This window comes from Athalia rosae, chromosome 7 (assembly GCF_917208135.1).
Source record: "Athalia rosae chromosome 7, iyAthRosa1.1, whole genome shotgun sequence".
NCBI lineage: Eukaryota > Metazoa > Arthropoda > Insecta > Hymenoptera > Athaliidae > Athalia > Athalia rosae.
The window spans coordinates 10,355,779-10,370,341 of record NC_064032.1 but is presented as its reverse complement, the minus strand read 5'-3'; the positions used below and the strand labels follow the sequence as shown (position 1 = coordinate 10,370,341).

The following is a 14,563-nucleotide window of genomic DNA, read 5'->3' as shown; positions in this document are numbered from 1 at the left end:
CTAATTCCGCTGATTGTGGGGCGTCCCAGGCGGCTTGCAACTCCACCCACGGCCCCGGCCGCACACACAACGGCGCACACGACACAGGCCAAACAGGGCCATAGGCCAAACCGGCGCGAACACAAGCGGCAGCTGTTGCAAGCGGGGGTATGCCCTCATGCCTGCACGTTCCGACCACGTACGTACGTACGTACGTACCCTACGGTTATACCCGTACTCGCGATACCACTGGAACCGTATCCGTATTACATATACCTATATATATATACACTGTATGCCCACACGTCAGACGATCGGGGATAAACATTCAGCAAACTTTTATGCCCGTCCACGTTTCGAACCGCACTGAATTTTCTAGTGCACTTTTCCAAATATGAAATACGTAGAAAAAGTTGACCGCGTGAGCGATTTTATCGTAACTTCGTTGTGCCGGAAACGGAGGGAGAGAAAAAAACCAACGAAAGAAATTAATTCAACGGAGCCGTTCCACCCCTTTCTTGTCGGAAGCATCGATTTGCGCACTTTAGTTTATTTGAATATATTTTTTTTCTTCAGTTTTATTGTTTTTTTTTTTTTTTGTTTTTTCTCTTCAAATTTACCCCTCTTCCGAATTACCGCTTGCGGTGAAAAAGAAGAAATTTGTTTAACAACCTTATAGCGGGAGAAGTGTTAGCTCCGAGGGGTTGACATCCCCCCCGGTCGTATACACAACGGATCCCTGGGCGTTGAATTTTTTTTCTTCTCTAAACGTACACGTTTCATCGAGGCGGAGGTTGCGGGTAAACGGGGCAGGGGGACGGGGGGGGATTGTGGATGTAAAAAATGAAAATCTCGAATGGTAGACTTTTTCCGCTCACAATGTACAAGCGGGAGACGGGCGGCGCGTCGGCGAAGAGGTGGAAAGAAACCACGAGGTGAAGGGAAAAAATGTATAAAGGTGTACTTTCGGAGGTGCGGGGGATAAACGTTTAACTCATTTACGAGGGGCGCGAGTTAGAAGCCAGCCGAGGCTCCGTTACGGTTGATCGCGTTTCGTCGCGGGGAGTTCGGTGGGCGAGAAAGAGGACCGAGGTGAAACGGGAACGTCGCGGAATGGGGCTCTGTGAGAGCCTACGCGATAACCCAAAAATAAACGACGCCGAGACGCTCAATTAGCGGTAAAGTTATAACCGGCGGCAGCCCAACCGACCTAACCAAACGAACGAACGAACTAACCAACCAACGCGAAACCGAGCGGAGATAACGCTGTACCTACCGTCTCGTGTACACAGGTATATAATACGATACACACTCCGACTACCTATCTCTATGTACACACAAGGACCAACTTGTACACAAGCCGTGGATTCGGAAATTTCAACCCCTTCGCTACGCCCAGGTCCTTCGCGGCGACGCGCCCCCCTTTTTTTCTTCCTCTCTTCTTTTCTTTTATTCCCTCATTTTCTATTTCACATTTCATTGTATCTACTCGACTGAATGGACGGGAAAAAAACGTCTCGAACGCTCCAACGAATCGTGCGTGATAGAGGGAAAAGAATCGATTCGAAAAATGTTTTTTTTTTCCTTCAAAAAAAAAAAAATTGTTTTTAACAGTGATTCGTGAGGGTATAAGTATAATCTAAGGTGTGACGGGACCGACGTCGTGCACTTGGCAGGCCTCCGAAGCGCTTCAGCTGACCAATGGCCAGTTATCGATGTGGAGATTCGATCCTCCGGTTCATCGTGCGCCTGTATAACTTTACGTCAAACCGATACATCGCTGTATACAAACATCGAAAAAAGAAAGAAAGAAAGAAACGAGAATTTGGAAATTTTTCAACAAAAAGAAACAACGGAAAAATGCAATGAAAAATGAGGAAAAAATCCGTTACTCAGTTTTCAGTTGATTCGATTTCTGTCTCATGCCCGAAAAGCGCGAAAAACAAAAAAAAAAAAATGATTCCCCACGACGTTAGGGGGGTGTTTTCGTGAGTCGGGTGGACGAGGTATAGAGGCAGGGTGAGGACGAGACGCGAAATTGTTCGGCTAATTTGAGGCGCGCGACGGGTGTCAACCGTCGAGAGGGGCGGCGCGGGCGGCTTCGCTACTCCGGAGGCTAACAGGCTAACGGAAGGAGGGGAGGGAGGCTCATCCCCCTCCGGTTTATCCCCTCCGTTACTCGCGCGCTGCTGTTCTCACCGCTCTTCCCTGATTCCCTCTTTTTTTTTTCCTTTTTTTTTTTTCCTCTTTTTCTTTCTTTTTTTTTCTAACGCCGCTTTTACGCCAGGTACAGAGAACTCGCGTCTCCGCTGCCCCTGCGCCCCTGCCTCGGTATAATTCTGCGAAATTATATCGGTGTCAAACGGCGCCAGTTGACCGATGACCCGAGGTGCTTATTTTTTTTTCACAACTTCATTCATGAATCATATCTGGGTCGCCGGGTATAACCACGTTAATTCGCTTATGTGACGAATATACGTGTATACATCCGTATCGTACATGGGTTAGCCGTCGGAACGTCGGTGTAAGTCGAATCAACGGTTGATTATTTAGGTCAGCGATTAAAATTCTCACACGTCGATTCGACTCCGCTGGGAGTTTTGATAATTTTTCATCATTTTTATTCGTTCGTTTCGGAAGTGTACACCGGCTCTCGAGTGTAACGAGGTACGTTTTTACGTTTTTTTTCCCTCATTTTGCGCACGACTAACCGCACAATCGTTTCATTTATCCGAACTGATCGTTTCTTCGAAACAAGTTACACACCCCTTCTCTCGGTGAGCTTGAAAAAATTTTTCTCATCTCAAAGCTCGCGGTTATACCACATCGGGGGTAGGAGACAAAAAAAAAAAAACAAACAAAGACATCGCCGTAGGAAGAAATATGAAAAATAACGCGGTCGTTGTAAGGCGATGATTTTTCGGGGGACGACGGAGACGAAGAGAATTTCAAATGTTTCCAATATCGCGTGTATACCGCGCATGGATGAAAGGGGGGGCACGGTCGCAGGTGTTGCAGCCGCCTCGTGCGACCGCGGGACCTGCAAACTTATCGAAAAGTTTGACGAAGCTGCAGTTACGATGGCGGGCAGCAGCACCGGGTGCACTCGCCGAGGTTTTTTTTTTTTCACCCGAGAATTATACCAACTTGTACGGTGGACGTGTGTAGGTACTTTGCGGGAATCGAGCAATAACATGGTAAATATGTATTACGTACGGAATTGAGTGAGATTTAGTTTGAAAAAGTTTTACGAATCGCATTACCGCTCAACGTACCGCGACCGTACTTATCGGTTACATTGGCCGATAAATTTTGAAAAACGAAAATCTAGGTGTAACTAATGGTTGAAATATTCAGGACACTTGTACGCTAGTAATTATACGTATAGGTATACACGAACGCTGTAAATCACGCGGGTGCGCACGGCTATTGCCAACTGTTGCGGGTATAACGAGGGGCCGAGGGTAAAGTGGTGCGCATGGGGTGCGAAGGCTGGTTACGGAACGAAGGTGAAAGGTGGATACCGGTACGGACGTACGAGTTGGGTAAAATGCGATGCTGCACCGCCACCCTCGGAGGCATAGATGCACTGTGGGTGTGGGTGGGGTGACGTTTGCCGTTTGCGTCGGTGTCGTTACTCCATAGCCGCAACCCAGGCGAAAAACCATTAACGGCTTTATGCTCGCCCGTACAAGTACAAAAGACTTCGTACACCCCTGTACCATTAGCCGTACACGCCGCGGTGCGACGTAAGGTGCTTCCAACGGTGCACACAACCTCGAATTTAACACCCCCCCCCGCCCCCTTCCAACCTTTCACCTTCGTCCTTTCTTTTATTTGGTGCACTTTTTAGATTTTTCTTCTTTTTCTATTTTCTCTTCTCTTTTTTCTTTCGTTTGTTCTGATTTTCTCTTTTATTTTTCTCTTTGTTTTAGATTTGTTTTTTTTTCTTTCCCTCACACCGCGACACCAGGTGCACATACTACGTACCTATGTACCCCGGTCAACGACGACCCCTGAGACTTTTTTCTCATCTAGTTTTTTTCGATCTTATTTCGCATCTGAGCTATTTTTGCTTGAGGGTTTTTTTTCGTCGTTTTTTTTTTTTTTTATTTTCAGCTGTGAATTTCAAACTCGTCTCAATGACGCGTAACACGAGGTTCGAAAAACTTTGTTAACCAGCTCGTTCGAAATGGTGGTGAAATTTTCGTGTTTTTTTTTCTTCATTTTGGGATTGAATTTCGACAGAATTTTAAATTCGCCGGGTATGATCGGTCCCTTTATTCGAAAGATTCGAAGGTGGAATTTTTGGGGAACAGAAGTAAAAAGTAGAAAAAATGGAGACGAGAGAGAGAGAGAGAGAAAGTCGAAAGAAAGGATATAATGTGTAAGGGAGTCGAAGTGATAGCTCAAAGTTTTCATGCGGGGGATAAATTTGTCCTGCGGCTTAATTGCGGAGGATGTTGAGTCTGATCCTCGAACCAATCAGGGATTCAATTAGAACGAGGAATCTCGGTAACGACCATCAACCGTTTCTGTACCTACATATATATATATACAATACGGTATAACGTTACGCGCGCGCTCGAGACAAAGCTCCGTACTGCGAATGTTGTGTATATAATATTGTACCGTACCGCATAAACTACGTAATACATAAGCGAATGAGTACGATCAGGAATAATGAATTATAATTCGTCTTATTGACCAAGGAATAATAATTAATCCTCAATGTTCTATACACGGAGAATTGTTCCAAGTCCGACGAGCCACTTTTTCCAAATAGATCTATCTATAAAATTGATCGAATCATTGTCAATTCATCGCTTCGAAATGTGAAAAATTGATGATATCTCGACGAGGTTCACTTATCGGAACTTCAATTAATTGACTTATCTCCGGTCCTTACGAAAAATGTCAATCAAATCAAAAAAATATATTCTCCGCTTGCTGAGTTTGCGAGACTTTTTTTTTTTTTTTTTTTTTTTTTCTTTTTCTGTCTGCCTGTATCATCCCGTCCATATTTTTATATTCATTAATTTATTCATCGATTTTATCGGACAGCCTGCGGGATTTTTATGGCTTTTGATTCGCTTGCAGAAGACGTAACGAATAAAAACGAAAAAAAAAAAAACAAAAAAAAAAGAAGAAATCACAATTGGGGCTTATTAAAATTTCACGTAATTAAATTTCTTGCCTTGGGCTCCTCGTTCCGCCCTACGGGTCACTCATACACACGCGTATACACGCATACATTTATATGTATTGTTCGAAAATATGTATTAGTTAGTATAACGTACACACATACATATCCACGAGTATATACGGGGTCGTGCGTCATATTGTATCCACTGCATCCCACTTATTGATTTTCCGTCGATCATTTATCTCGTTTCATATAGATCCGTGATATTCCATGCCCCGCTAATGCATGTAGAAACGTACATACATCGCCGCGTATAAAATGGGTATCTATGGTAGATGAGCGAACCAACGGTGGAAAAACAAAAAAAAAAAAACGAAGAAAAAAAAAACCAAAAAAAAAAAAAAAGAAGAAAGTCCATCTGCACTCCATTATATCAAATTGATAAACCATATTCCACGTAACTTATCCCGCGCTACCATAATTTGCATGGGGAAGCCGCGCGAGGAATTCGTAAATTCATTTTTATTTTCCACGAGGATGTACGAGTTTTTCGTTGGTGAAAGAAATTTTGCGAAGAAAAAAAAAAAAAAAAAAAAAACGCTACGAAATAAACAAAATAACGAAAAATAAAAGACGCGAACTTTGCTCCTGCGCATCATCCGCTAGACGAGTAATAATTAAGGATAATCTTTATCGAGGCGTGTAATCGGGGTTAGATCATCCTGAAAAATGACGGGATTGAGAGATGAGCCAGAAATTACCGCGGTAGGAGGTGATGGCATGCGAGGGTATTAGATGTACAGTACAGTAGGTAATATCGTAGGTGTTCGTAGTAACTCGAGGTTCAATTGTCGTGAATTATGTCACGCGCGTTAGCAGAGTGACGTAGACGTAGGTATGCGGCTAGGTTACACGTGTCCATCGTGATTGAAGTGAGGATGAATTGTAGACGCAAAAATACCCATCCAATCAATCCGTTACCTTCATTGTCTTCGGAAGGGCGGATTGAAAGAAGAGCAGAACAAAAGATCGAATCGAATCAAGCGATAGCAAAAAAATAGAAAATATATGTCAACGTAATGGAATCGAATAAAATGAGAAGAGAAATGAAGCGAAACGAAATTGTTGACGATAATCTCGATGATAATCAAGTAAACCGAATAAAAAGACGAAAGAGAGGAGTGAAAGAAGAAAAAAAAAAAAAAAAAAACAAATTCGTCCACGTATACCAGAGCAGTAAATTTGAATGGAACGATTTATACGACGTTTAATTTATAACGTTCCACTGTGCGGGGGCGAGTTAAAAATACCCACACGATTACACGTTACGTGCATAAAAAACATGTGTACACACGTACGTAGAACACGTCCAACATACGTATAGATACACGCACACAGTCGTAAATGTATTTTCAGCTACACATAATACCAGCAATTGATCTTAATTGGGGCTATTCTAAGATAATTTAATATTCACTGTATAATTCTATCTCTTTCCCTCTCGCTGCCATTTCATGTAGATCCATCGCATACCTCCCATGTACACAAATACACAGAAAAGTTCGTCTCCACATAAAACTCGGCTCGGAAAAGTATGTATAATGTACCTCAACGAAAGGGTATTTAAACACGAATGTTCTTTCTGCCTTTTTTTTTCAAATGCTTCTCTCGTGTCCTATTACTTTAATTTTTTTGCTTCTCATCCTCCCAGCCGATGAAGAGGACGAGTTAAGCACGTCGAAAAAATTAAAAAGAAAAGTCAAAAAATTGAAAAAAAAAAAAATAATTGACGAGTGAGTTTTTCAGTTCGATCGATATATCAATGATTCGATGTTGTACGAAATGAGAATGAAATGCAGGTGTATCCGGTAGTTCTACGAAATTTCGGGCGATAACTGAAAATAAAATAAATTGAAATTATAATGGTTGTAAAAAAAAAGAAAAAAAAAAACACTTTCCCGTCATTATTTTGCACGCGTCTACACGTATGATGTATAACCATCGAGTTTTCGAAAATTCAATATCAAACTATAACGAAGAGTTTGAAAATTATTATACTCTCCGCATCGTTATTTATACGTGTGCAACACACGAGAAGTGAGCGTTGCCGATGGTGCAAAGTATCGCGGAAATATACGAATAAAGTTTTGCGCCCTATATACAGACGGGGATATTGTACGCGATCGCAACTACACCCCTACGACACGTACGCATATGTGTAACTACGTACCTACAAGCGACCCCGCGAACGTGTGCGCAACCAGTTCGGCGTAAAGGGTAAAAATATTTCGCGCTTTCCGTCGAGGGAAAACTGATGTGACGTAACAGAAGCTCTTCATAAAGTAGCTGCAGCACTTTTGACCCTAGACAATTTCACCCTTCACCCTTCACGCGATACACGTAACCATTGTTCCAAATAAATATCAAACAAACCCTTTGAATTATGTATATCACATGGCGAGCATTTTTTGCACCTCTTATAATTTCGGAAATCTTTTTCTACCAAATGTATTGCACCGCGTATTAAATTTGCAACGGAAACTCCGGAGAATTTTCCCTCGATTATTTATACTCTCTGAAAGTCACCTTATAGCCAGAAATCACTCTTTGAAATATCTCGGGCTAGTTTATTATTCATCTGAAATAAAATTCCAAATAAATCCTCCTCGTCAAATATTGAACTCTTGCTGGAAGTAGTACAAAGAATAGGAAGGAAAAAAAAAAAAAACGAAAAAACGGAAACCCGTCTCCGTTTTCGTCTGAACGTCGACGTTTTTTTTGTTTTTTTTGTTTTTTTTTTTCTGGTTTCCTTTTTCTAATCATTTTATATCGTCATCAAATATTCCGGACACAGGTATACGTATATATCCATAATAATTTAGCCAATTTCATGCGACTCGTGCGGGAGCGGTCTTATTACTTATCTCTATGAATAATTTTTTTCTCTTTTTTTTTTCTCGTCTACGTTCTCTTTTTGTTACAATTTTTTTTTTTTGTTCCGTTTTTCCCTCTAAGTATGACGTGTCGTTGCAGGCGTGACGAAGATTGACGATTAGATTGTTCGTTTATTATAAGGCGATGAATCAGCAATAGTCTCGTACTGGCTTCGGGGCTTGAAATTAAAAAACTTGCACACAAGAGATAAAACCAAAAGAAGAAAATGAAAAAACAGACAAAAGTTGACCGAAAAAGCTCGCTTCGATGCGACAGCAAATTTCGTCCCTATCGATTTCGCGACGACAAGAGGAGAGAAAAAAAAAAAAAAATGAGAATCTAAAATTCGCTGTTGGATCGTAAAAACCGAAAAAAAAAAAAACAAACAAAAAAGCGAAAAGTAGATGCGGGAGTCGCCGGCTAATCGTAAGTTAGAACCGGTAGAGTTTGGTCCAGAATCGAAGGGAAAATGGGGGAAAGTGAGGGTGAGGGTGGTTTTCGGTTGGACCTTAACAGGGGGGGGGGGGGGGGGGGGTTGGATTGGTCAGCATTTTGGGGTGAGTTCCGAGTTTCGCGGACTCATCGCTTCCTGTGAATAGCGTTTCGTGACTCCGCGCACCGGTGGGGGGAAGGGAAGAGGAGGGTCGCGGGTTCATTTGGTTGCTCATGGGGTTTGCCGGTACGAAAGCGAGTGAGTCATTCGACTATTAGGCAAATTTTTTCATTCGTTTCACCGAACTTTTTTCCACTCATTTTTTTCTCCCGAGAAAATTATTATAGACCAACGATTCAGGTAAAAATTTCTGACACATAACGAACAACCTACACGGCGATAAAAAAATGACGGAAATTGAGAATGATCTACCGAATCGATTTGTTTGCTATTTTTTATCAGCCGACGATCGAAAAGAGGGTGTTCAAAGACGAAATCGATTGAAAAAAAAAAAAAAAAACAAAAAAAATAGAGAATGAAAATGAAAAACCAGGGTGGCGGTGCGTTATTATTCCCGCGGTTGCTCGTAGTAGGTGTACATCTGGAATTATGAAACTGCTTTACTCTGTCCTAGATTTTAAGTCACGGAACCAGCTTCGGCACCTGGTGCAGTTACGCCGCATCTATGGCTTCTCCTTCGCGTAACTCGGTACTTGCAGAGATGCGCCTTGTACTTTAGCCGGGGCGCGCCAGAGCCTTTGAAGATGCATACAGTAGGTGGTTCGCTAATCAAAAATTGAATACTCGGTAGCGTACTTGTCTGCCTTGTAGTTCCACCCTCCTCTCTAACCTCCGTCGCATTATGCTTCCGCCTAGAGATGCGTCGCGCTTTCGCTTGGTAGGTACACGTCGACCTTCCAATGTACTTATAAGTGCAGCACGATACAAGAACGTGATGAAAATATTGTTGCCGATAAAAGTAGCTCCCCGGCTCTTCCTCATTTCGAAGATAAAGTACCTCTGTGCGCTAGCTCGATAGAGCACTCGTCTTTTCAATTTTCAACTTCTTTCCTCTTTTCTTCCATCGTCCGAATGAAAATTTTCGAAGGTATGCGCAGAGCTGTGCAAATCTCGAAATAGACCCGCAAAGCCTTCTCCAAGCATCGGGTGACCGGGTGACGAGCGTCGAATAATTTCAGGATCGAAAAACACAAAAAAAATCCCACCTAAATCCTGCAACTGTTTCTGTTACGTCGAAATACTCTCCGCGAGAAAAGCTTTGGCGAATGAACGAAAAAGGAAAAAAAATTACCGCATAAGCTCCGCTAATGCGCGAATCACCGCTAAAGTATGAGTGAAAACAAAGTGGAGAGAAAAATAAAAAAAAAAAAAATCTCTCTCTCTCGAAGGGTGAAAATTAAATGAAAAAATAAACTATCGCCAGACGATGGGATGAAAATTACGATACGGTGTGTGCGACCCAAATTCAATACGTTTGCGCAGTGGGTTAGAATCCATAAAACGTTCGGAGGATGCAGAAATATGTGAGCGAAAATCCGTATTACTTTAATTGGGAGATTCATTATCGTCGATTTACCTATACAACCTGCGAAACAGAATTATGATAAAATACTCACGAAGTTAATAGACGCGAATGTACGGGGTGTCGCGGAACCGAATGTGAAAATTTCAAGTGCTGATATTTTTTCAATCGCTCATTTTTTCGCACGACCCCTTCCGTCTCCCCCGTGCAAATTTTTCCCATTCATTTCCGAGACACCCCGTACGGAGTATCTTACTTACGTTCCAAGAAGGGTAGACGACGCGAATAACAGACGAAGAAAAAAAAAACAGATAAAAAGATGCTCTCACCCTTACGTCAAAGGCGTTTCGATATCTCTCGTTCTGTTCTTGTGATGGATTCGAAGGAAAATAACTTACGTACATATTTTTTATCTTCATTCTTCATTCTCAATTCTCCATTTTTCTTTTTACCTTTGTTTTCTTTCCTTTCACTTTTATTTTTATTTCATTTTGTTTTCCTCGAGGGCCGAGACGACGAGAGATCAAGCTTTAAAGATTTGTCAGCCGAATCTCCCCCGGGTCTTTTATTTTACTTTATTTTTTTTCTTCTGCTCTTTATCACGGGTAAGCTTTCGATGCCTCGTTGTTCTTCCACTGCGTGTGCTTCTTCTTTATTATTTTTTTCACCGTTCGCACCAATTATAACCAAATTCATTACATTACATTTGAAGTACGCGGGACGAGAATAAAAAGAGAACCAGAAAAGCCACCCTGTATAAATTCGTGTGAATATGTATTTGTATATATATATATATATATACATATAGGAGTGTTGGAATGATATGCACCTGATCTATATCGTGAATGTTATGTATGTATAGTGCGATATACGTATGTATAAGGTATATATGTGTAACCATCCACTCGATCGAACGCTCGCTAATGACGCGGCACATTTGCGGTTTATCACTTGCAATATATGAGCTTGCAGCAGCAGCCGGCAGCAGAGCTTATGCATATATGTATACATAAGTATATACATAATGTATATATACATAATACATATCTGGGCAAATAATCTACACTAGCATATACATATATATATATATATACAACACCGAATAGAATACGTGCACAATACGCGCGATATAATATTAACAATAGTAATAACAACATCCAGTATAAAAATATGAATATAGAATAGAAACCGTACGTATAGAAATCGAGTGAACTTTTTCCGCGATTTTATTTATTGCACATCCTATTATTAATTATTTAATTTACCGTGTAATATGATAAACCGCACTGTTAGCTCGATTTGACCGTAATATGTATCTGTATACGGATTTATACCTATACATGTAGAATGGCGAATGGATATGATAATGACATTCAATGTATGATGATTGGTTAATTTACGAATTCAACCGAGTACATCATAGTGTTTAACAATTAAATGAACGGAGGAATAAAAATAATACAATTAAGACAATCCGAATTGACAAATAATTTCAATAATTCAGCTTTATAAAAGCGTGTAATAAAAACGATACATATCTCGTTGAAAAATTAATAAATATAAATAAAAAAGTCAGTTTCAAAAAAAAAAAAAAAAAGAAGCAATAACAATCCCGATGCCCGAGGGGGTGAGTGAATCACTTATAAAAGGTTGTTTGTACGCAAGGTTATGTACATATACATATTGCATGGTACGCTACGTCTACATACGTACATAAATATCTATACGTACACCTACATATATACATACATACATATATGTATACGCATGCTATAGTTTCACCAGAGATAATTTAAATCCTCTTCGCGTCCGTTGTTGATTTGCCTGTAGGAGCGGGAATATTTTCATCTTTTTTTCTCCGTTTCATTCTCATTTTATTTACTTCCCCTGTACGGATTTCATTTTTTATCTTTTGATTTTTTTTTCCGAGGGGTTCGGTTGGTTTTTTTTTTTCGTCCGTTTTTTTTTTCTCCATTCTTTTTCTTCGTTCTTTAATATATTTTATGCCCCTCCGAACGCTACGATGGTAACAGCGGAGTATATACACGCAGTACGCATACATAGATGGAAACGTGGACTATATTCATACAAGAAGGATCGAATACAAAAAAACGGAGGAAGGGAAAAACAAAATTTACATACATGATACGTATAGATGGAAGATTGAATAAAATAACAGAAGATAGGAAATGCGAACGATAAATCTGGAGCCATGTAATATTTACAGATATACGTATACACATCCCTTGATACATCTGCATCCTGCAGTATTGGGATACATATTTCTGGAAGGATATACGCGCACCTATGTATCAATATAATCCTTCGCAGCATCTAAACAGCTATGACGTATTAATTTATTGCACGACGTGCGTATCGTACGTACCGTACCGTCTGTGCTTCGTGAAGTAGGTGTGAATCGATGAAATATCGATGAAAAAGTAGAAAGAAATTAAAGGAAAAGAAAATGAAGAATTACATAATTCAGCTGAGTTCACAGATGGACGGCAATAAGAAAAATCTCTTTACCGGCGGAGCGAAAGCTCGCGTTTTCGCTCCGCCGGTGAATAAAATGGCGCGTGAACGTCCAGGAAAATGCCCCTTTCTCGCTCCCGGTGCGCGACATCCTATGATTCGTGTTCCGCTTGAAGAACAAAACTGATTTTTTTTCTCCCAGAAATTCGGTGGATAAAATGTTACGCGATATTCTCTAACAACCTGCGGTTGAATAGCGAGTGCGAACAATCGTCCAGGACGTGAATAATGTGTGTATATTGTATGCGAAAACTCACGGTGTTTGATGTGGATTCGCGGCACCGGTTCCTGTGGCCAGGCGTCGGTGTATCCAACGACGACGGAGGCCAAGGTGATCAAAAAAATTTCCAGAACGGATGCGAGGATGACGTTCATCATGAATGAGCTGTTGGGAGAAAAGGGGGCCGGTGGGTGGAGGGTGAGGGGAGGTAAAAGGGGGATGATATTTGTACGAAGGGGTTATTAACTGTCGCAAGAATATATCTTCGTTGACGCCATCTTTTTTCACCGCGATTCGGAGCCCTCCGTTTTTTACACCGCACCGATGGCTGCCAGAACTTTCTCGATCTGTAAAAAGAAAACACATCGAACAAACGGAACATCGAGAGAGAGAGAGGCGATGAACATTTCTATTTCGTTCATTTTTTTTCTTTCATCGCAATTACTTCAGAAACATGCGTTCACGGTGTTCGTCGTCCGTGATATGCGATTATAAATCAAACGGTCGAACACCGAAGAAAACCCGATTACGACAAGATCAAAAGAAAAGAACAATCGAAATTAATACACAACAAATGCGATCGCACGATAAATGAGATTTTGAAATATGAGAAATCGCATCGAGTCGCAATTGCGATTGAAAATAGGAAAGAGAAGAGCAAAAAAATGAGTAAACCGTCGACACCAGAAAAGGGGGGGCAAAAAAAAAACAAATAGCTCATCATCGAGAGTTTTGTCGCGATTTCTTCAAACTTTTTGTTTCGTTTCATCCGTTGATTTTTTTTTTTTCTCTTATTTATAGCAATGACCTGACGGTGTGTAAAATATGAACGAAACACGCGAATTCTTAAGTATAGAACTATTTCTGTTCGAATAAATTATCGATGAGGATAGTTATATTATCGTGTAGAAACGCGATCCCGCGTATGCGTAAACTTTCACGTATTCATATATATATATATATATATATACACATATGTGTAGTGTATGAAATAATATGTATAAATACATACGCGATATATATTATGTATAAATAGCGAAAGGTCGCTGCCTATAACATGAGCGAGAGTTTTGACTACACCGTATATACATGTTCTACGCGACGATCTGCATTATCATTATTATTTCCATTCCCGAAAATAACTTTCTATTCGCGTACATAAATAAAATAATAATACTAACAACAATAACCAACGACAATATATATCTACATATACACGTTCTTATAGACGATGCATAATTTTCCTTGAGTACATACACACGTATATCTATATCTAATTGAAGGTTAGTTTCGTGATGTCTGATATTCACGACTGTACATATACATACATAAATTTATACATATACATATATATATATAACTAGATACACACATGGAGTAAAAGTACACCTATACATCGGCATAGGCGAGTAATGTACTCGCGTGCTCGCGGTAGGAAAAATTATTTCTGTATACATAAATATATGTACACGTACGGTCGATTATCTCGGTGTCGATATAGAGTACATCAATAACGATCGATGTACTCATATGTTCGAAAAAAAAAAAAACAAAAAAAAAATAATGATGAAATAAAAGAAACAAAAAAATAACGAAAATGCGAAAAACTAAGATAAACCGCACGAAGACTCGTACGGCATAAAGGAAGATGAAAGAAGAGAAGAAAGAAAAAAGAAGAAAAATAATAAAGAGGGAGATAGAGAAGCGACCGATCCCTCATTTCGCGCGGATATACATATGTCGGAACGTGATAAAAGAATCAATCGCGTTCAA

At 40.4% G+C, this 14,563-nt stretch overlaps 1 protein-coding gene across 5 annotated transcripts in view; it reads right to left on the bottom strand.

Annotated features, from left to right (window-relative positions):
- LOC105691115 (semaphorin-1A-like) overlaps positions 1-14,563 on the bottom strand; it is an 83,558-nt gene that overhangs the window by 46,329 nt on the left and 22,666 nt on the right. For all 5 annotated transcript variants that reach the window (XM_048659045.1, XM_012409396.4, XM_012409397.4 and 2 more), the window contains one exon: positions 12,828-13,137. In XM_048659045.1, coding sequence (XP_048515002.1) covers positions 12,828-12,948 — 121 coding nt within the window. In that variant the 5' untranslated portion in view covers positions 12,949-13,137. The remainder of the gene's footprint in view (positions 1-12,827; positions 13,138-14,563) is intronic.